This window comes from Trifolium pratense, linkage group LG5 (genome assembly GCF_020283565.1).
Source record: "Trifolium pratense cultivar HEN17-A07 linkage group LG5, ARS_RC_1.1, whole genome shotgun sequence".
NCBI lineage: Eukaryota > Viridiplantae > Streptophyta > Magnoliopsida > Fabales > Fabaceae > Trifolium > Trifolium pratense.
Window position 1 is genome coordinate 13,093,582 of NC_060063.1, and position 24,680 is coordinate 13,118,261.

At 36.8% G+C, this 24,680-nt stretch overlaps 1 protein-coding gene across 2 annotated transcripts; it reads left to right on the forward strand.

Moving 5' to 3' along the window:
- Positions 1–22,328: 22,328 nt before the first annotated feature.
- On the forward strand, positions 22,329–23,963 carry LOC123882898 (30S ribosomal protein S16-2, chloroplastic/mitochondrial). 2 transcript variants are annotated; one of them, XM_045931549.1, is made up of 3 exons: positions 22,329–22,488; positions 22,638–22,897; positions 23,509–23,963. In XM_045931549.1, exons 2-3 carry the CDS (start codon positions 22,719–22,721, stop codon positions 23,693–23,695), a joined length of 366 nt encoding a protein of 121 aa, XP_045787505.1. In that variant the 5' UTR covers positions 22,329–22,488; positions 22,638–22,718; the 3' UTR covers positions 23,696–23,963. The 2 variants fall into 2 exon arrangements, with proteins under 2 accessions (XP_045787505.1, XP_045787506.1); XM_045931550.1 differs by having other exon boundaries at positions 22,339–22,488; positions 22,675–22,897.
- The last annotated feature ends 717 nt before the right edge of the window (positions 23,964–24,680 follow it).

Genomic DNA, 24,680 nt, shown 5'->3' on the forward strand with positions numbered 1-24,680 from the left:
CAACACCAAATCCCTAACTCACTCTTGTTCATCACGATTCCACACTGAATCGCTAACTGCTCCCTCATAATGGTTCATAATCGATTCGCACCGTTGAGAATTCTCGTTCCCTCATAATCGATTCGCAACATCACTTCTTCAAAACTGTGAACCGTTCTCGTTCGCACCATCGCTCACTTCCGAAACGCAAATCGATTTGCTCATTTCACTTCAACGATTCAACTCCATCGAATTCCGGAAAATGCAAGTTGATTTTGTCAATTACTGAAGGTACACGAATTATCTATTTGATTTTGTGTGTGTTTTGGCGATTTTTGATTTGAGATTTTGGTGATAATAGGTGGAAGAGATCCGAAACAGCTTGCAGTTGGTGATAAAGTTCCAGAAATTTTTGTTAAGGTATGGTATTGTTGCTTATTAACTGTGTCTAGGTTAATTATTTTGTGTGAAATTGAATCACACTGATTTGGTGTTAATTTGAATGTTTATGAACTTAATTTATATTGTGTTTAGCTGAATTTTGTTTAGTTGAATATTTTGTGCATTATGCACATAGAATTATAGAAATTTGGTGTTAATTTTGTATGTTAATGAACTTGATGGATATGTGTAGTACCTTTGATATATGTCACTGACAGTGTGACAGTAACATTCACTTGATTTATTGTTGTAGATTTTTTCTTTTGATAATTTTGTTGTGTTGTGTTAAACAAATGTGCATATGTGTATAGAATCATAGGATTTTGGTGTTGACTTTGAATGTTAATAAACTTGGTTGGCTTTTGTTATGTGTACTGCATTTGATATGTAAGACTGACAATAAGTAACAGTAGCATTCACTCGATTTAGTTTCGTGATATAGATATTCAAATGTCATTGATGTGTAATTTAGAATAAATATAAAATGCAATGTTTGAGAAGCTTGTGCGTGTTAAGTGTTTGAGAAGCTTGATTTAGGGCTTTAGTGAAAGAGATGAAGCTTGTGTGTGTTAAGTGTTTGAGAACAATATGTTTTTGTGAACTTAGTATAAGAGGTTTCCAAGAGTTATGGTAGTAGGTTTATAATAAAATAGCTTATAAAAATACAATTTTCATTAGTGTGAACTTTCAATAGCATAAAACCTTTAGTAAAAAAAAACATAAAACCTAATTTATATTGCATAATCAGTTTGCATAAGCTCAACCTTCCATAAAGGCTTTCAAACTTAACCTCTTAAGCACTGTTACGTCAAAATGACATGAGTCATATTCAATACATATTAACACATCTGATTATTTTAATTATTTACAAAAAAGTTAAAAAAAATTCGATGAGTCGTCGATGCACCCCAGCGGATGGTGCGACCAATTTATCTCATGACTGTTTTTTTTTTGGGATATGTTTTATTTTTGGATTGAAAGGGGCTTTAATCACGCCCAAAAGAAATTACACACTTATTATCCTGGAAGTAGAGACTCCCATTACATCATTATCAACTAGCTTTTGCACTTCTATATAGGTGGGAACTCAATTTCTTCAGAAATTGAACTCGAGTACTCTCGAATTGTTCCGATTTTTTTTAATCAAACAAACTTAATGCATTTCATTAACTAGGAAACGTTAAATGCATAAAGGAATAATCTCAAATCTACGGAAACTAGCCCAAGAAATGGCCGTCCGAGCAAGAGTATGAACAACCATATTCGCTTCTCTCCTAACAAACTTCACTTCAAATTTATGCATGATAACATAATTTTGATAGTGTCAGCAACAATTAAACTAAATTCCGAGTTACCACTACGCCTAGTTCGAATAGCTCCAGTCAACACCTGTGAGTCGCTTTCAAATTGTTCCGAATTTAATAATTGGAAAACTATAAATATTAATATTTTGGCAACATTGTGTTATTTAAATAATAATAAAATTAGAAATCATTAAAATATTAATTAAATAATAAATTTTTCGAATTATAAAATCATTATTTTTTAAATAGGAAACTGTAGCAAAAAAAGTAAAATTAGAAAATATTAAAATTTAATATCCGATTTATTTTTTATGCTTTGCATATGTTGAAAAATAAAAATATTTTATTATTAAAAAAACGAAAAAATATATATTTTGTTGAAAAATTGGTATATTAGATCAATTTATTTCCACATTTACAAAATTTTATAAGATGCTGGCATGTAAATTTAGTAATATTTAATTAAATCTATACTATATTTAATTAAATAAAAAGATGATATCATAAAATTTCAAAAATATATACTATTCTATAACAATATATAAAGGGGATAGGGGAATTTAGGCTGGCTTTTTTTGGGTCCATTTTACCCTTCACTATAATTTGAAATAACACTTAACAATAATACTAACAATACTCTTGATTTTTTTAGTAGCAACAAATTTTTTTAGTAGCAACAAATTTTTTTATTAACAACTCACAATAACATAAGACATATCTTTTTTTTTTTTTACATAAGTTAGACACAGGCAGGCGCGGAACGCGCTTTGTAACGACCCAATTTTCAAATTATTAGTTTTTGTGTTTTAAAATATTTTATTGACGTGGCATTTTAAATAAGTTATTAACTTAAGTTATTTATCAAGTACTTTAGTTATTAAGCGAGTATTGTGAGTTAACGCGTTATTGGGCCAAGCTAATGGGCTTGAAGCCCAATGGGCCTTGTGTGTGTGAGGGGCGCCCATTAGGGGCCAAGCTTAGGGAGAGAAAGTCATTTCTCATGTTCTTGTGAAGTTCTAGAGGGAAGGGAGAGCTCAAGAGAAGCTAGGGCAAGGGAAAAGGAAGAGATTCAAGATCAATCTTCGAGTTTTTCTTCGAATTCAGGTATGAGAGTAGGTTTCATAATCGTGGGTGACTCGAGGAAGGGGAGAATGTCGATTTCTCCTCACCCGAACTTCCTCCACCCCATTTTCGTTTTAGTTTTGTATGGATTTTCTTAATGGAAATCGATCCTAAGATTCATAACATGCTTAATATGCTTTTAACATGATGTATGGACGAATTTAATGATTAAAAACGAAGTTTATGAATGATTAAACTCAAGAAGTTTGTGTTCTTGAGAGTTTTGAGAAAAAGTGTTCAATCTTTACTTTTTCGATGTTTATGATGTGGATCTATGAAATGAACTGTCATTTTATGTTTATCCATGTTTGTTATACTTGAATACAAACTCATTTGGGATTTATAACATGAAAAATGAGATTTTTGGGGGATTTGGAGTGAAAAACGCAGGTTTTGAGCTTTTCTGACAGGAGGCCTTCGCTAGGCCTTCGCTCAGCGAACTGGTGGCGAACAGCACGCCACAGCTCGCTACAGCTCGCCAGGAACCAGTATCCCACTGGTGTGGTTCACCACTGCTCGCCAAGCCTTCGCTCAGCGAACAGCTCGCTACTGCTCGCCACTGCTCGCCATGCGTCAGTGACTCCCTGATGTTGTTCGCTACGGTTCGCTTAGCGAACAGTACTGAGACTGCAACTTTTGTTGATGTTTGTAAGTGTAATTAGACACTTGTAACATGGTTTAATGGTATTCTTACATGATTGTTGATGCTTGTTGATGCTTATAATGCTCATTGCTAATCGTTAATGATTGTTAATCATGTATGAAGTTATAAATGAAGAATATTAAGGTTTTGTTAATTTTAATGATGAAGTATTTTGGATAGTGTTACACATAGTAAATGACGAGCTTTATGCTAAATAATTGTGAGTGAATTCATGAAAAACATATACATGCATTCATGAATTAAATAGGATATTGGATATTCCAATAAAGAAGTATATCGAATTATATTTATCCGATAAAGAAGGATATTAGAGGTGAGATACTCTAATAAAGAAGATGGTACCACATGCATTTGAAATGTCTAGGGTGACATTCATGAAGTTGAAGCATTAGAGTTGCATTAGGTTATGTGTACATTTATGTGATAAGTGATAGGTGACACATGTTTGGCTAATTGTGATAATTGATAATTGATGTTTGAGTATTCGATTATATGTGTTTAATAACTTATAATGGAATGATAGATGTTGATGTATATGTATATGTATAATTGTGATTTATGCATGTATTATGAAGGAGTGTTTAAGTACCGCTTTACTTACACTTATATTTTGATTATGTGATCTAACTCTCATGCTTTGTGTTATGTGCTGGATCGTTGGGGGTTCAGATTCTCAGATTGAGGATCCGGCTCAGAGTTAGAGGTGTTGCTTGTGCTTAGTGTAGCACACTTTTTGGTGAGGAGTTTAGCTTAGACTACTCCTTTAGATATTTGTATATCTTTTTGATGGGTTGTATAGAATTGCTCTGATTAGGTGTTTACTGTGTCGGGTTATTCGCTTGAATTGTATTAAGCCCGTGATGGCATATTTGACCTTGCTAATCCTTACTTTTTGTTGTAAACATATTATCCTTGTTGTTGATATGGCCTAGAGCCTAGGGATATTGTGTGAACAATATAGTTATTGTATGATATGCACAATGAACTATATGTGATTTTAATTTCCGCTGTGCTAGCATGATTTAATTCTGCTGTGGTTTTGTATTATAATTGTGACGCCTAAATTTCTTAATTGATTTATTTATTTATATTCAATAAATTCGCGTTAAGGGGTTTGGGTGTTAAACGCTTGCCTGACCCGCTAGTATATATAAAGAGAAAACTTCAAGTCTTTGGTGTAGCCTTTTTTTAATTTCCATAATACCCTTAACCGTTTGTTTTTAAAATCATCTTACCTTTCACAATTTTTTAACACTATTTTTAACTTCTATCTTAATAACTTTTATTCCGTCAAAAACAAATCTTAATAACTTTTATACTTTTTTGTTTTCATCAAACCATCACATCTTTAAAGCGTTTTTATTTTAATAAAATCGGATCACACCGAACGAGATTCTACCTCATCGGGCTCCATCAACAATGATTGGAAAAACTAGGTGGCTGTTCAAGGTAATGAACAAAAGGCGATGGATGATATGTGGGGATAGGGAAAGCTATTGGGGTCAAGTTTAAGGGAGACAACGTGAATATGTTCAATATTCTCTCTCGGGCGGGCAAAGGAAAGAAGGAGAACTCAGGCCAGAGGTCGGGGGTTGGCATGTGAATGGGTGCTAGTTTGTGTGTTTCATCTGTTTATTGGGGGGGGAGTGTTTCTGATGAAGATTATTTCTCGGAATGTTAGAGGGCTGGGTGGTTTAGAGAAGAGGAAGTAAGTACGAAAGCTGGTGGAGGATCTGAAACCCTTTACTTTTTGTATCCAGGAGACGAAGTTGCAAAACTGTAATGTTTTTCACGGTTCGAATCTTTGGGGGAGCTCGTCTCACGGGTTCTCTTATCGACCCTTGGTTGGGGCGTCAGGGGGGCTCCTAACTTTGTGGGATACTTCTGAGGTAGAGGTGTGGTCAACAGAGAGCAATGAGTATGCAAGTGCACATAATCGCTACCAAGTAATAAAGTGATAAGTTTATCGTTCTCCACAAGGATTGTGCCAAAATTACTAGTTTCACTTAGGAATATAGATAGTTGTCTTCGCTTTGTTTGTTTGAAATGTAGCTTTGCGAGTAATAGTAAATGACAGGAAATTAAAGAACAGAAAGTAAATGACAGAAAAATAAATGTTGTGTGTGACCACACAGGTTGGTTAAGTGTGGTCGGATCCCTCCCTTACTCCTGCTTGGCGGTTATTCCCTTGTTTCCCTCTACCAGGAATTTGACTATTAAAAATAGGTTCAGAAGCACTCGTTCCCTATTTCTATTACAAACTGTTCAGAGCCTAGTTAGTGGTTACCCTTACTCTGTTTAAATATCCTTGCCCCAGGTTCCATTTTTTTGTTACAAACGTTGGTATCATTACCTTAGTGGCTCCATGTGTCACAAGTTGTCACGTGTGCCTCTAACTAGTCCTAACTCTGCCTCAGGTAGAAATTATCGTTCGTTCTAATCCTATACTAAGATCTCAGATATTGAATTTAATGGTCTCATCTTGGCCATAGCACACCGTCCTTCATTCGGGATTACTAGCTTCGTTTCCTATGCGATATCCACTAGGTCCTTAGATTTTATTCTAATGTGATCAGTATTAAAATAAATATAAAACCAGACGATAAAAGAGTTTGAAAGTTGAAACAATTGAATTTATACTCAAATTATACAAAACCAAGCATTCGTAAGGGAGTTCCTCGACTCCACCTAACCTAGGAAAAATAAATTACAAAGACAGAAAGAAAAGAACTTTATTGGCCTTGGAGTTCCTTTGCCTCCTTGCCTCCTCCTTAGAGTTCTCCTAACTCTAGAGTGAATATTCAATGTCTCTGAATATTTATGAATGAATAATAGTGAAGGAGGAAGGCTCTATTTATAGTTTTTCAGCTGGGTTTGAGCTTTTTCTGCGCGTCCATCGCACCTATCGTGGCCACGATAGCGTGTATTTTTGCCTCATCGTGACCACGATGGATCATATCGTGGTATGATGGAAGATTTGATCATGATTTTTTGCGTTCTTTTGTTGTCATCATCGTGCCACGATGACAAGTCATCGTGGTAATATGGAAAAGATTTGTTGCAGATTTTCTTCAATTTAAACCGCCTTCTCATCGCGCCACTCTGGAATCTCATCGTGGGTACGATGGCTGCGTTGTTTTATTACGTTTTTGCCTTTTTTTCCTGCTTTTTCCACTTTTCTTGCTTATGGGCCAAGTAACTTCACTTTTCCAGGTATTTGCTTGATTTTGAGCTTCAATTGCTATTAAAATTACCCTAAATTACTACTAAAAACATCATATAATTGACTGTCATCATGTGGCTAATGTTTATGCGCCTTGTGATGATGGGGCTAAGCAAGGGCTATGGGATTTTCTTTCTGTGCGGCTTCATCCGCTGGTGGGGAAGAAGGTGTGTGTTTGTGGAGATTTTAACGCTGTCAAACATGTTGATGAAAGGCGTTCGTCTAGAGATGGTCATCGTTATTTGGATCATGTTCCTTTCACTCATTTCATCGAAGACAATACCCTTATTGATCTTCCCTTGATTGGTCGTAAGTTTCCTTGGTTTAAAGGGGATGGTTTTTCGATGAGTCGTCTTGATATGTTCCTTCTTTCTCTGGAGTGGTGTTTGGTCGGGCCTAACTATAGGCATGTTTACTAGGTTGAGAGGGTTATCAGATTACTATCCCCTGGTCTTGTCTGCGAATGAGGAAGACTGTGCCCCCGCCCGTCTGCGAATGAGGAAGACTGTGCCCCCGCCCGTTGGGGAGGATATGTGCTTAAGGAAAAACTTAAGATGATTAAGGAAGGTCTAAAAGAGTGGCATAAGGCTCATACTCAAAACCTTCTCGGGCGCATTGAGACCCTTAAAGGTAGGCTTTCGACTCTTGACGAGAAGGGGGAGGAAGATGATCTTTCTGAGGAGGAGTTGATGAAACTTCATGGGGTTTCGTCTGATATACACTCGTTGTCGCGGTTGCATGCTAGTTGCCAACAATCCTGTTCGTTGTGGCTTAAGGAAGGAGATGTCAATTCGAAGTATTTCCATTCGGTTTTGGCGGGTCGCTGTCGTAGGAATGCTATGTCCGTTATTCAGGTGGATGGTGTTACTGTAGAGGGCGTGACCCCTGTTAGATAGGCCGTGTTTTCACATTTTGAGTCGCACTTCAAGGCACGTAACGTGGAAAGGCTTAGGGTTGATGACGTTTAGTTTAAAAGGTTGAACCAGGTGGAGAGTGCTGGTTTAACCAAACCATTCACAGAGGTTGAGGTGAAATCAACTGTGTGGGATTGTGATAATTATAAAAGTCCTGGCCCAGATGGGGTTAATTTTGGTTTCATTAAAGATTTGTGGGCTGAGCTACGGGATGACATTATGCGTTTTCTTTCTGATTTCCATCGTAACGGCAAGTTGACTAAGGGTATAAATTCTACTTTCATTGCTTTGATTCGTAAAATTGATAGTCCAAAACGACTTTCAGCCTATTTCGCTTGTGGGAAGCCTGTATAAAATTTTGGCGAAGGTTTTAGCAAATAGGTTGCGTATAGTGATTGATAGTGTGATTTCCGAATCTCCGACGACGTTTGTGAATGATAGGAAAATCCTCGATGGCATTCTTATTGCAAATGAGGTGGTGGATGAGGCGCGGAAGTCTATGAAGGATCTTATGTTGTTTAAGGTAGATTTTGAGAAGGCCTATGATTCAATGGACTAGGGCTATCTGGATGATGTTATGGGGAGAATGTCTTTTCCAACCCTATGGAGGAAGTGGATTCGAGAGTGTCTGTACGGCTACGACGTTTGTGTTAGTTAACGGCAGTCCGACTGATGAATTCCCTCTCCAGCGGTGTCTTAGGCAAGGTGATCCGTAGTCCCGTTTTCTCTTTTTATTGGCTGTTGAGGGTCTGAATGTGCTATGGAGGTGATGATAGCACGAAATTTGTTTACGGGGTACAATATTGGTGAGCAGGGCTCGTTGACGGTGTCACACCTTTGTTGAGGACAAAATCCTTATTTGATGTTGTTGGTGTTTTATGTTGGCCTCATTTTGCTAAAACAAATATTCAAGTTAGATGTTGAACTGAGTTGGATAGAATGCTTCAACATTGGATACGACATCCAGTGCTTCAACATTGGATACCACATCCAGTCCGCTCTGTTTTCGCGAATGATATATTTTTGCGTGAGATCTTTGAAAGATTTGATTGAAGAATTAATCCACGCCTTTTAATTTGTGTGCCAACACACAGGTGTTTCCAGAATCTTCAGAAAGCGTTTTATGTGTTATTTATTCCTCAATATTGTCATAAAAGATTTGATTTTAAAATATATTTTGTGAAGATTGTTGCAAAAAATATAAAAGATTTATTTCAAATAAATCTTTATGGTTCAAGGAGATTATTATTGAAAATATATTCAAGAGATTGTTACTGAAAATATATTTATGGACAATAAATATATTTATGGAAGGAATAAATATTTGGTGAAAATATATTTGTGGAAAATATATTTTTCTTCTAGAAGACTTCTTGGATCTGAATTATTGTGCAGCCTGTTTACTCATCAAAGCCCATGCTGCTTATGCTATATAAAGAAAGGAGCTAACCCTAATTTATTCACCGAAGTCATTGTTCATCAAGATGTAGTCTTTAGGGTTTCGTGTCATGTAGCCACTCTCTAGGAGAGTTGGTGTAAGTGAACCACTCGGGTTGTGAGATGGTCACTATGTCCTCACTCAGAAACCTTTAGGTAATGAGTAGAGTGTTGTAATATCTCTAGAGCTTCTAAGCAAGGAGATAGTATGTGTGAACCATTCCTAAGCTTTGAAGTACGGAATTGGTGAATGTTTAAGAAGTGTGTCTTCATATACAAGTTGTTATGTGTACGATCACAGTGGCTGTGATTAAGAGGAGTCGAGCGGAGGTTCTCATACCTAGGTGTGTCTTAGGTAGAATATAGCACGGGTGGTGATTAGGTGATAAGTTGTAAACGGGCGAGTTTAGCTTTGAACTAATACTATCATAGTGGATTCACTCCTGGATTGGTATCCCCCAGATTAGGTGACGTTGCACCGAACTAGGTTAACAAATAACTTGTGTTTTACGTTCTGCACTTTATTATTAACTTGTCTGTACTGGTACGAGATGCTTAAGCATCATGTTCAACATCAGTATACTATCGCTCCTGACAAATGTTGGAGCATCGTGTAGAACATCTACTGTTTACGTTTTTTTCAGTATCTGTTGTTAAGGTTATATGTCTTCCCATATTATTCATGACAGAACAGATGTTTCGCCATCCTGTACAACATCTGGTTCTGCTATACCAGAATTTCAATTGGTATCAGAGCAGGCATCCTGTTCTGTTTTCTGGATGAGATCCTAGGGAAGATACTTTCTGGTTATGGGCAAGAAAGGAATACTGAAAAATTGTTTGAACTTGGAGAAGTTCATATTGATTGAAAGGTCCCTAGAAGTGGAGGATGGACTATTCATGACAGGGTGTGTATTAGACCTGTCTATTGTTGTTCAGGCGTGTGGATTTGGTAATGAGTTGCTGTATGGTTTGATTTATTTTCAAACTGGTGTTAACCTGCTGTACGGCTTTGATAGAGGATTTATTTGTGTGCTCCTGTAGAAGGGAGTTGATGCCTTACCAGATGTTGGAACATCAGACGAGCAGATTTTGCAGAATCTTGTTGGATGATAGTAGGGCATGGCAGATGCTTGGGGGCTAAACAAATGTGTATTTATGTTTGGAACCTTCTCCTGATCTGGAAGAGGAGACATCTGTGTCTGAGATGTTTTTCTACACTAGAAACATGTCTTATATGAGTATGTTGGTCAGGACACGATCAACTCATGGTTGACCTCTTGGGTTAGTTTATTTCTGATTCAAGTAAGTGGTAGTTGCAGTTGTGTACAATGTTGATGTGCTATATGATGTTGTGATATCTGGTAAGTAGTGTAGTCGTGGTATGTGTTATCGGATGCTCTACACATACATGTTGTTCTGGTATGTGCTATCTGATGTCTTAACCATGCATGTTATTATGTTCTAGTGATAATATCTATAGTTGTATGAATGTATGATTAAGCAAGGAGGAGTCATTACTTTTGGGACCAAAGGATTATGGTTCTCTGGTATTTTTGGTGAAGTTAATTTCTTTACCTTGTGAGTTAAAGATGTCTCGTGAAGTAACAATGACGAAATTTTACTTTCTTTCAAAGATGTGTATTTGTGTTGAAGTGAAAGAAGGTATATGTTGTATCCCTCTCTCCATTGTCTAGTGCACGCTAATCAAGGGAAATCCCTATGCTGCAGTTAATTCTGATGTTGGTGCTTCCACTAAGGTCACAAGTGAGTTTGTTGATGAGTCTCTCAAGGGAACTATATCTGAGACTGATGTTGTGCCAAATGTTGACACATCTGTGGCACCTGAGACTGATGTTGTGCTAAATATTGTCACATCTGTGGTACTTGATACTGTGGTAGATCAGAATGTTCCAGATACCTGTTAGAGGGAATCTCCTCTATAAGTGCAGAAGAATGACATCAAACATCTCAAAGTAAGACAAGAGGTTTGAACATTAGAAGAAGTTTATTAAGATGTATAATATGCAGGTCCCTGCATGTGTGGATGATTCGGTATTGAAGGTTGATCAACTACTGATGGTTGATCCTCTTGTGTCCCCTTGCAAGAGTTATGAACTACTGTGGTATCTCCAGACCATAGTTCAGCGTGAAACTCATGGGGTTGAGATTGATGTTTGACTTGATGCTGAAGCATTATCTCAAGGATCTGCCTCTTCAGCCAAGGATGTTGGTTCTACTCAAGGTGGAGTACAAGGTCAAGCCACTGACCTAATCTGAATAATTTGTGGTAAGCTGTAATGACTGAGTGTCATCTGCTGGTGTCAGATATGTGTAGAAGAAGGATGTCAAATCAAATGTCCTACCATGTATGAGAAGGTAATCCTATCTGACAAATTATAATTTCTTTAATGGGAGCTGATATCTGTCTATCCTCTGTTGATGTTATGCATAAGACTGATGGTGAATACTTTGACGAGAGACTGAGTATTTTTCTGGGAGTAGTACTGTTTGTCTGATGTGGCTCAATGCTCTAATATATGCTGAAGCATCGTTTTACTTGAGAATTTATTTTTCTCAACTTTGAGGGAATTTATTTTTCCCAGTGATTCTTTTATGAAAGTTTATTTCTCTCCGTGGTATTCAGGTTTGAAAAACTGGGATGATCTGCACCAATAGTACTCCGTTAGGAGCTTCTTGAAAGATGTTTATGCACAATGAGTCCTTTGAATGATGATTTACGAACCAACGAATCTGGGTTCTGAAATCAGAGGCTGATGAGCCAAATGATGTTGGAACATCATAATTATTGATGGGTGTTTTGTGGAAGGTGCTTGGGATTGTGCATGAGAGTACTCAAGTAGTATGGTTAGAAGTGGCGCTTCTGACTATGTGAATCAGAATGTGGATGATCTGATCTTTGTTTTAATAGTATGTTCTGGCTGTGCATGACATCTTGCCTATTCAAAAGGTCATGATACAAAGTGTGGTTCTGCAAGGAAAATGATCATATGAGTCCTTGATTAAGTGAAGAAGTCAGAGTGCTTGGATTAATTCTCAAGGAGTGAGAATATCTGACTCAAGATTGACTCTACTGAGGGAGTTAATGTTGCTCTCCAACATGAAAGGATGAAGTCTTTCGCATGTTTACATCTTGTACTCAAGGTTTCATCTTCTGATGGAGCATTGGTTATCCATGACGGGGAGTGTCATGTGTTTATCTGTGAACTGTTGCTACAATGATACATATATTGTCTAGAGTGTTGTTCAAGCTTGTGGAAATCTTATGCCTCATAAGAGGATATGATGTCAGACAACATGTTGTGACATTATGAAATTATTGGTGATCTTAACAAGGAATGGTTGATTCTAGCCATGTAAAGCTGGATAATTATATCAGTTATTTCTCAAGTGGTTAAATGGTTAAGTTTGAGAGAATTTATTTTTCTCTACAGATTTTTGGAAGGACTCTCCAAGAGTCTTTGTTGTTGATGAGATTGTGTTTGGAGGAATGTCAAACCAGATGGTCCAACATTGGCCAGCAGATGCAATCTGAGTTTGATATGAAGTAAGTTATTGGTACTTGTGACTATGATATTCTGTTCTCCCATGGTACAAATTCTATACTGGTGGAGTATTGTGTTGTTGATTGGATAAGAAGTGGTGATGATAAGAAAAGTACTTATGGAGTTTGTTTCTTTTTGGAGAATAATCTGATTTCCTGGTTTATCAAGAAGCAAAATAATGTATCCTTGTCTACTACAGAGGTTGAGTACATAGCAGCTGGCAGTAGTTGTTCACAACTCGTGTGGATGAAGCAAGTGCTGAAAGAATTCAATGTTGAACACAATGTTGCATTATCTAGGAAACCTGTTTCTAAATCTATTATCCAGTTGTCACCCCTAATGTTGAATCAAATGTAATTACCTCTATTAAAGGTTCTGTCGGTTTGAATGTTGTGGTTGCTGATGACATTGTTTTTTTTTTTTAAAATTGTTCATGTGTCATCTTCCAAAGTTGATGGTTCTGACACTCTGTCATCCCCCACTAAAGTTGTGGTTATGTCTCCCAAAGAAACCTCACCTGAGTCTGATGTCCTATCGGATGTTGAACCATCCTGGACCAACCTGCTAATGTTGTTGAAACCTGTTCTATAATTCCCCAAACTGAAGTTGATATGGTTCTGAGAGTTCCCTATCTGATGAAGTTGAAGATCAACCAAATGGTTGTTTGGAGTATTTAGGTTTTGAATGTGGTGGAAGAAACTGATTCTGATGATCTTCCACTTGATCAAGTTGTTGCTCAAAGTGTGACTGAAAGAGATCTAGTCATGTTATGGATGTTTGTGTGGATGTACATTCTGCTGAGAAGTATTATATGTGATCAGATGTGATAATGCTCAGATATGTGATGTTCAAAACGTGATTATTACTACTATATCTGACGGTTTCGGATTCGTTACTAAAACCTCTGGCTTGAGGTTCTTATGTGATTTTTGTATGTACCTCTTGAGGCTGAAACTGGTTTATATTCATATGTGTGTGACTCTGAGCCAGATGTTGAGGATGATGTGTTCAACATCATGTCACCTGACAGGAAAAAGTTGACATGTTAGTATCTCTTATGCTCTCTTAGATAATGTCTCTCTCATTTTGAAGGAAGTGTTCAGAAGTGAAAGTCCGTGTTTTAATGAAGATAAGTTCTATGAGAAGCTGAATTTTGGAACAATGTTCTCTTAGGCCCTTCTCATGTTGATGTTATGGTTTTTCCTGCTATGGGCTGATTTGCTATGTCTATGTTTGAAGGGGAGTAAATTCTGCTTTCTACTCTGTGTTGTGTGCATGCAAGGATTTCAAAAAGCATTTAAACTTGTAGCATAGGGCATGATCATAATCTTATAACCATAGAAATATGGATGATTCTTCATGCTTAGTCATAGTCATAGAAATATGGATGACTTTTATGCTTATGTCACATTCATAGCAATATGGGTGACTTAGTTAGTTACAGTCATAGAAATATGGGTAACTTGTACATGCTTAATTATGAATACACACATGTGTGTCTAAAGCAATCATTAAGCCTTGATCACTTTGATTGAATGCTTCCGCTATTACAAGGCTCAGGGTTATATGGATGAAGACACAAGAATTTGTTAAAGATCAATAGAATTGTGTGAAGTCATAGTGTGCAAAGAAAGGGAAAATGTCTATTTTATGAGTGCCGACTATGATGTTTGATGTGGTGGATATGATATGTTTCCTCCATTATTGATGTAATATGTATCTCATAGTGTTATCTTCGGTTGTAGTAGCTTTGTGCACTATGTGATTGATGTGATGAAGATAGTATAGGTTTGTGCCTTCTGACTTATGATCTTCATGCTATATTGCTGGAGTTTGGTTATGGTATTATGGATGAAAGCTCACATGTTCTCTTTCCACTCTTCTGTTCTCATGACATTTGTGAGTTAGGACCTGGATAATTTGAAGCACCGTGTGTGCATCTGGACTGTGATATTCTGCACTATGTCTCTGGATTTTTTGCTATTTCTATGAAGACCCTATTTTGTCAAAAAGGGGGAGTAGTTGGTAGTTGGTAGTGTGCAGTATGCTGATGTGCTAACTGATGTTGAAACATATGCATGCTCTTCTGCTAGTTTGTGTAGTGGTTGGACGTGTTCTGCTATATGGATGCGTTCTACTATATGATGTGGTGTCGGATGCTTAGACATCTGCTAACCTGTGTAGTGTAGTATTGAATTTGTGCTGTTGTATGCTTATGTGCTGATATGGATGATAAAATTGAGGGGGAGTAAGAATTGCTTTCTGATTATCATTATGATAAGCATGTGTCGATGTATTCAGGGGGAGTGAAATTAATTTCTCTGATTCTGATATTGAGGTGGAGTAGCATAATGAAGTAAGCAGTTACTATTTTGTTGTGTAATGCTCTGTTTGATTGCTCTGGCTGATTCTGTACTTGAGCGTGGCACAATATCCCGACAGATGTTGAAACATCCTGGTTGTCTGAGAATTTATTTTTCTCAGTTATGTTGGAATTTACTTTCCCAACTGCTACTCTGTGGTTTGCTTAATGCGTGGTTATTTGTGAGAATTTGTGGCTTAAAAGGGGGAGTGGTGATCTGTGATGTGTTCTGTGTACATGATGTGTTGACGGATGCTCTAACATCTGGTGTGGCACGGTAGCAGTATGTGATGTCTAGTATCTGATGTATGTGCTCTGCATATGTTTTGAATGTGCTCTACAAGTGTGGTATGTGATCTGTTACGCTCTGATACTCTCCACTATGTATATTGTGGTGGTCTTTACTATTGTTCTTAATGCATGAAGTTTCTGTTTGGCATATTTTGTGTCTAAAAAGGGGGAGAGAATTGTGCCTGATGTTCTGAAGTGATGTAGTGCTCTGCTTGTATGCGCTTAATGTATGTCTGGGTGTTGTGATGACCTACCAAATGTTGAAACATCCGGATGATGTATTCTTAAAGAGAAATTATCTCTCTCTATTTGAAGGAGTTTATTTCTCCTTGTGTGGTTCTACTGTGAGAGTTTATATCTCTCTGCTGAGGTATTATGTGAAGTCAGATGTGTTCGTATTCTGCTATTGCATACCTCTAGTGTTTATGGAATGTATGTGTTTGTATCTCTCTGGAATGGTTAAACGGTCTAAGATTGTTTTAGCCAAAAATTTGCCAAAGGGGGAGATTGTTGGTGTTTTATGTTGGCCTCATTTTGCTAAAACAAATATTCAAGTTAGATGTTGAACTGAGTTGGATAGAATGCTTCAACATTGGATACGACATCCAGTGCTTCAACATTGGATACCACATCCAGTCCGCTCTGTTTTCGCGAATGATATATTTTTGCGTGAGATCTTTGAAAGATTTGATTGAAGAATTAATCCACGCCTTTTAATTTGTGTGCCAACACACAGGTGTTTCCAGAATCTTCAGAAAGCGTTTTATGTGTTATTTATTCCTCAATATTGTCATAAAAGATTTGATTTTAAAATATATTTTGTGAAGATTGTTGCAAAAAATATAAAAGATTTATTTCAAATAAATCTTTATGGTTCAAGGAGATTATTATTGAAAATATATTCAAGAGATTGTTACTGAAAATATATTTATGGACAATAAATATATTTATGGAAGGAATAAATATTTGGTGAAAATATATTTGTGGAAAATATATTTTTCTTCTAGAAGACTTCTTGGATCTGAATTATTGTGCAGCCTGTTTACTCATCAAAGCCCATGCTGCTTATGCTATATAAAGAAAGGAGCTAACCCTAATTTATTCACCGAAGTCATTGTTCATCAAGATGTAGTCTTTAGGGTTTCGTGTCATGTAGCCACTCTCTAGGAGAGTTGGTGTAAGTGAACCACTCGGGTTGTGAGATGGTCACTATGTCCTCACTCAGAAACCTTTAGGTAATGAGTAGAGTGTTGTAATATCTCTAGAGCTTCTAAGCAAGGAGATAGTATGTGTGAACCATTCCTAAGCTTTGAAGTACGGAATTGGTGAATGTTTAAGAAGTGTGTCTTCATATACAAGTTGTTATGTGTACGATCACAGTGGCTGTGATTAAGAGGAGTTGAGCGGAGGTTCTCATACCTAGGTGTGTCTTAGGTAGAATATAGCACGGGTGGTGATTAGGTGATAAGTTGTAAACGGGCGAGTTTAGCTTTGAACTAATACTATCATAGTGGATTCACTCCTGGATTGGTATCCCCCAGATTAGGTGACGTTGCACCGAACTGGGTTAACAAATAACTTGTGTTTTACGTTCTGCACTTTATTATTAACTTGTCTGTACTGGTACGAGATGCTTAAGCATCATGTTCAACATCAGTATACTATCGCTCCTGACAAATGTTGGAGCATCGTGTAGAATATCTACTGTTTACGTTTTTTTCATTATCTGTTGTTAAGGTTATATGCCTTCCCATATTATTCATGACAGAACAGATGTTTCGCCATCCTGTACAACATCTGGTTCTGCTATACCAGAATTTCAGATGTTTTAAAGATAACAAACATGTTAATTAATTTTAATTATGATTATCTTGTTATCTACTAATGTGTTTTGTGAGAAATGTTTCAACGATAATGATATCATCTGTCAACGGTAATGTTATGGATGAGGAACTAATGGACAAGCAAAACATTACAAGCATGAGTAGAAACAAAGGTCTTGACTTAAATGATGAAGTGCTTCACAAAGATATTATTCCTTTGCCTCATTAAAAGTGGTAACATTTTAAGGAAAGACTTATGTAAGGAATATGCCAAACATGGCATAAATTGAATCATGGGCCATAAAGCCTTTTTGGACTAAAGTAAATAAAGGCCCCATTGAACAAACAAAAGAAGCTTCCATCAATGATTGAAGAAGATTTGAAATTCAAATAAAAGCCACATCACACAATGATGCCTTGGACGAAAATTGGCCAACAAGGTGAAGTCACACCATAAGGCAAGATGTAGCAAGTCTCATTCTCATCAAGGGAACATAGAGGGGACAAGAATCCAACAAGAGTTATCCCTTTGTGAACAAAGGACAATGAGTCACCAAAACAAGTACAATAATTACTTGATATTTTTTCCCACTTGCATACAAGTTGTCCAACCCTAAATTAGGAAAAATTCCTTCTTATGGACATATATGGGCCACGTAAATGCAATGGTTGCCATAGATTAAAAGTGAAGTGCAAATTGCCATAACGGTAATGTTACTGAAGCAACGATCACGCACTATTCACAGCAAATTGACAGCACAACATTGTGACATGTCAAGTTGGATTTGAAATTCAAATCCCTCTCTCATACGCTCCTCCAAAGGTTATATTTGCCTATAAATACAATGGAGCTACATGAAGGAAAGATTAAGAGTTTGCAAAAAGAATCAATCATATACTTAGTTGAAGCAAAAATCAACAAGTCATAAACTCTTCAAAAGCAAAGCAAATCATCAAAGATATCATTCATAAATTTGTGAAAAACAAATAGATAAAGCTTGCTATTATCAATCTCTCACTTGAGTTGATTTAACCCATATTCCCCACAAATATTGTAACCCTCTCAAGTCTTTCTTTCATGTTAGATTGAGTGTTTGTGAGAAAGTCTTTTCGAGTGAAGAAAAGCATTTTGAGTGAAAAAATTTTCGAGTGAAGAAAAGCATTTGTGTAAAAGTCTTTTCGAGTGAAGAAAAGCAGATTGTATTGATCCAGTTGTGATCAAGTTTTTGATGCAAAGCAGAAGGTTCTGATCTTAGCATTTTTAGTGGACAATCTCACAAGGACTGTGAGGACTGGACTAGCCCAAGTTGGGTGAACCAGGATAACTTCTGTGTGTTTTTCTCTTGGACTCTAAAATCCTTAAAACATACTAAACTAACTAACTGAGTAATACCAGAGTGCTCTGGGCCTTAAACATTTAATTATTCAGCAACTAACTCAGTATTTATATTGTTCAGTTATATTTTATTGTTGCTAACTATATTTCTTTTTATATTGTTAATTGTTAACTAACCAATTAAAAGAAATATTGTCTTGAGTTATTTTAAACTAACTTAAAAGATTTTAAAAAGGGTCACAATTCAAACCCCCCCTTTCTTGTGACATTTATTGCTACTTCAACCTTCAGTTTGTAGATGACACTCTTTTACCGGGGGTTAAAAGTTGTGCTAATTTTCGGGCTTTGCGAGCCGTTCTTGTGCTTTTTGAGACTATGTTGGGCTTGAAAGTTAATTTTAATAAAAGCTTGTTGGTTGGGGTTAATATTCCTGATTCCTAGTTAGGCAAAGTTACGTCTGTTCTGTGTTGTAAAGTGGGAAAGATCTATTTCCTTTATCTGGATCTTCAGATTGGGGGTGATCCGAGACGTTTGAGTTTTTGGGAACCGGTGTTGATTCGATAAAGAACAGATTGTCTGGGTGGAAGAGTCGTTTCTTGTCTTTTGGTGGTCGTCTGGTTCTGTTAAAGTCTGTCTTGACCTCTCTACCTGTCTACGCTCTTTCCTTCTTCAAAGCTCCCTCAGGTACTATTTCCTCTATTGAATCTCTTTTCATTAAATTGTTTTTTTTTCGGGGGGGGGGGGGGGGGGGGGGTTGTGGGGATTCTAGAAAAATTTCTTGGGTTAGTTGGAACTCTATTTGCTTAAGTAAGGAGAGTGGAGGTTTGGGGGTCAGGCGGTTGAGGGAGTTTAACTAGGCTCTTTTAGGTAAATGGTGTTGGAGGATCCTAGTGGACAGAGAGGGGTTGTGGTTTAGAGTGTTGGCAGCTCGGTATGGGGTTGATGGAGGTAGACTTAGAGATGGAGGCCGACGAGGGTCGTGGTGGTGGAGGGAGATAATGCGTATTAGGGATGGAGGGAGTGAGCCAGGGGGCAGTTGGTTTGGGGAGCAAGTTTTGAAGAGGGTGGGGGACGGGTCAGATAGTTTTTTCTGGACCGATCCCCGGGTAGAGGGGATTCTTTTGTGTCAGCGGTAGTTAAGGGCACGAGAGAAGGAGATGTTGGGGGAGTGTCAGTCTTTACTTCTTAACATTTTCTTGCAGGCTCATTCTATTGATAGGTGGCAGTGGCGCCCTAATCCTGACACAGGTTACTCCGTTAGAGGAGCATATCAGCTTCTTACTTCTCATGCTTCAGTTACTATGGATGTTGCGGAAAACCTCATTTGGCACTCCCAGGTTCCTTTGAAGGTTTCCATCTGCGCGTGGCGTTTATTGCGTGACAGGTTGCCCACGAAAGTAAACCTGGTTACTAGAGGTGGTTTATCTTCTACAGCTCACTCTTGCATTTTTGGATATGGAGAGGCCGAGTTAGCCCATCACTTATTCATCTCCTGCAGCACCGTTGGTTCTCTTTGGGATTTAGTACGCTCATGGATTGGTATTCCTTTAGTTGATTTTACTACTCTGCGTGACCATTTTGTCCAGTTTGCATCTTCAGCAGGTGGTTCACACGCGCGCCGTTCATTTTTGCAGCTCATTTGGCTTGTTTGTGTTTGAGTTGTATGGCCGGAGGGAAACCATCGATTGTTTACAAGATCAGCAGACACACCGCATATTCTCTTTTAGGTGGTTGAAGTCGACGAGTATTATGTTAGCTTCTAACTACCATAGTTGGTGGTCTAGTATCATGCTTTCTTTGGGCTTTGTATGGTTTATGATTTTGTTTCTCTGACTCTTTGTAAACTTTTGTAGTCTATCTCGGTACGTCTTGTGCTGGGGAGGCTGTTGTGATAATATATATATATTTTTTGACTAAAAATAAAGGATATTCATTCATTCAAACTGATAGAGTACATCGATATAATACAAATTCAAATTTGCTAAAAACAAAAAGGATGGATCTGCAAACAAACTCACAGCATCCATGTTAATAGCATAAAACGGCAAATTACATAAGCCTACATATATGACTATATTGAAGTGTCTGGAATGTCCATGCCCCCAGATCTGCAGCATTGATGACACAAAAGTCGACATTGGATAGATTTGTACTTGACCGGATCTAATCCTTCAACCTGAAACAAATGAACACCGCACAAAGACGGGAAAACAAAATACACCGCACAGAGACGGCACAACAGAATACACCGCACAAGAACGGGATAACAAATAACACAAAACCAAACAAATATGTGAAAAATCACACTTATTTAATAACGAGAAAGAAAAAACAATTTGGAGGGGTTATTTTAGGTCAAGATTTGACCTGAAATCACCCCTCTTTGATAAACTAAGAAGGAGAAAAAAGATGACGGCTAGGGTTAGATAATATATATATATATATATATATATATATATATATATATATATATATATATATATATATATATATATATATATATATATCATTTTAACTTGTTCAAAAAAAAATTGGCTTAACTACACATTTGGCCCCTTACGTTTATTTTAAGTTTCAATTTGGTCCCTTACGTTTAAAAAGTATCAATTTGGTCTCTTACGTTTATTTTAGGTTTCAAGTTAGTCATTTACGTTAGTTTTGTCACTAACACTGTTTGAACAATACACGTGTCAGCGTGTCCAAGTGCCACGTGTCAGTCCACATATGCAAATTGGCTGCCACATGTGACAAAATTGACGGAAAGGACTAACTTGAAACCTAAAATAAACGTAAGGGACCAAATTGATACTTTTTAAACGTAAGGGACCAAATTGAAACCTAAAATAAACATAAGGGACCAAATGTATAGTTAAGCCAAAAAAATAATATACGTTTAAAAAAATTAGGAAACTAAATGTGGATATAAAAGGGCAAAAATTTTACTGGTAGTGACATCGCATATATTAAATTTAAGATAGAGATCATTTGTCCGCGTGAGCTTAACTCGATTAGTAGCGACATCGCATATACTATGAAGGATTACGTCGAGGTTTAAGGGTTGGTTTAAACCAGCTTTTTTTAGAGCTTATGCAAACAACTTATGCATCTCCTAGCTTTTGGCATGCCTAGCACAACCGTGGTGAGATCCCACACGGTCGTGGCATTCTCAACCTAATGTAAATTCTTGACTCGACATTTAATGACGGTTTTCTTTGGCTTTTGATAACAACCAACACTTTATTACATTGAATTTTCATTTTCTCTTCATTAAGAAAGGGCTTAAACTATTATAATTGAAGTCTTTTGGTCAATAAGCTATGCACCTTAAAATGCATCAAATGCCATTATGCATCTCTGAAAAATCAGAAGATCAAACTTGGAGAAGAAGGAATTCGAAGCCTATAAATAGCTTCACATTCTCGGTGTAAAAGGGACTTTTTGCTTGGCACGTCAAGTTATTATGACACTTTAGTAAACCTTTATCATCAATAAATATAATTTTCCTTTGAGTGTTCACCAAGAACAATACAAAAGTTACAACGTGATTAAAATTAATATGAATAAATTAATAAATTTGGTGGTAATCAATTTTAATATATTAGAAGATTAGATAGAAGTGGATTAGAAACCATAAAATAATAATATAAAAAGTTAAGTGAAGTCAATTTATATAACTTACCTAAATACAGGGCATATTTGAATTTTACTTATGAGTTTAATTTTTTTTAACGAAAAAAATACAAGTTGATTTAACATTAAGGAATAAATATTAAAAATAGAGTGCATAATAATATTTTTAAAGATTAAAAATTAAGTAAGCACTAACTTTTTTATTTATTTTTCTTAGTAAAAAAAAAATATTTTTTTTGAGATAGTACATTTCTTTTGAAAAACAAATTTCAGTTCCACTAAGCCCTTCATCTGATCTCTATCATCCGATAAACCCTTCCCGTCTCTCTCCTGCGATTCTCAGCCGCCGTCACGTTCATTCCGACGACCTCCGCGCAGCCACGCCGTCACATTCAGGTTTGTTCCACCTTCTTCATTCTTCCATGTTTCCCATCCTATTTGTTCCCATGGCTGAAACTAGTTTCTTCGTTCTTCACATTGATTTCTTTTTAGAATATACGAAACTGGTTCATTCCTTAAATTGATTTGTTCTATTTCCATTACAGCGAGAGATTCATTTCGTTTTCTCATTGGATTTGAAAGAGAGATTTTGATAGAAGAGAAGAAAGGTTGAATTTGGGGGAAAAATGGTGGTTAGGATTCGGCTATCACGTTTAGGATGCAAAAATAAACCATTCTATCGTGTCATGGCTGCCGATAGCAGATCTCCGAGAGACGGTAAACATCTCGAAGTTCTCGGTTACTACAATCCTCTACCTGGTCAAGATGGTGGCAAAAGAATGGGTATCAACTTTGATAGAGTCAAGTAAGTAATCAACACTTTCACTAACTAGCTCTAACACCGACACTTATGATCGAAGGTGTGTTTGGTATCTGACACTTGACAGTGTCCGACACAACACTGACATGTGATTACAATTTAATATATAGTTATAGTCTGCGATGAGAAAAATTGATTTTGAGTGAATTAATTTTTTATTGATTCCGACTAAAATAGAGTTGAAGGTAAAATGATTTATGTTTGGATATATTCATGTAAAATGGGTTGAAAAATAAATTTGAGTGTAAAAATCAATTCTAAAGCTTATGTTTGGAATCATTGTGGGCATGCCAGAATCACGGTGACCCATCGTGATTTCATAGAAGCTACAGTGTGTAGCTTTTCAAACATCAAGACAGATCACCGTGATTCTGGTATATCCACCGTGATACCAAACATAGGCTTAGAAGCTACAATTTATAGCTTCAAGTAGAATAAATTTTGGAGTCCAAATCAATTCCTCTATAAAGAAACAAGCATGTCAAACTCTAGATTTATTGGTATTCTTGACGTGTGCTCCATAGCTAACTAACTATTTTTTTATGCCAATTGCTTAATAGTATCTGATAGTGTTGTTTTTCTTGTTTTTGTTTTAGGTATTGGCTTTCTGTTGGAGCTCAACCGTCGAATCCTGTTGAGCGTCTTCTGTTTCGAGCTGGGCTACTTCCTCCACCACCGACTGTGGCTATGGCGCGCAAAGGTGGACCACGCGACACACGTCCTGTTGATGCTTTAACCGGCCGTGTCATTGGTGAACAGAAGCCTTCTAATTCCAACAAGTGACACTACAGTAACTGAAAACCCTTGAAATCTATGTGTTTCATTGCTGTCTTTAAGAGAAGAATAAGCTGTTATATATTGGCGTGTATTTGAAACAATTGATTTCAACTCATAGGATATATTTTGTACTGCGCTTTATGGTTGGTTTCTTTATTTTCTGCTGGTGCAGTGCAGCATTTTGAAATATTATCTGCTTATCTTGTTTCTGCTGTGAATGTATTTATTGGAACTGTGTTGTGTTGCTGTTTAACTAAGGTGGTTTTCATGCTAACTTGTGGTACTTGTTTTTGTTACTTATGTGGCAATTAATATACGGAATTACGAATAGGTGCATGTTCCTTGTATTTTATTTGTTGAGAATTGCTCCAGATCAACCTTAAGAATAAGCATTATTTCTATTTTCTAGTGTTGTGTAGATTTTTCTGTTAATGCATACTAGCTGTCTGTTTAAATAATTTGTTGGGTAGAGTAGAGCTATTTATTGGAATTCTGATCTAATCTAGTATGAATTAATTATTATTGTAAATTCTTTTTGGCATAATGTTGGTTTGAATTAGTTTAATATAGTTGTTTAGATCCATAAGAAATAGGAAGAAATTGCATTCAAGCATGTCTATGTGATAGAACAGAGATGAATGCAAGAAATGATGTCTATTTTATTGCAATGGGAAATGTGGTTACAGCAATACCCAGAGGCCAGAGCAATGTTGCTCCTCAGAGAAGAAATTCTCTCTGCCTACCCTTAGGGCCTAAACAGAATACACCATGAATGATCTTTTCCTTCCTACCTCCCACTAATATATCCTCTTCAGCCCCTCCTTTTATCTCTTGGCCCTATCCAGAATCTTATCACTATGCTAAAGCTGACTTAGTATCTGATCGGAATATGAATGTGGAAAATTTGAACCAAGTGGAAATGCGGCCCAACCCAATAAGATTTGGAGGGTTTATTATAGAAAAACGTGGGAAGGGAAACAAAGGAAAAGGA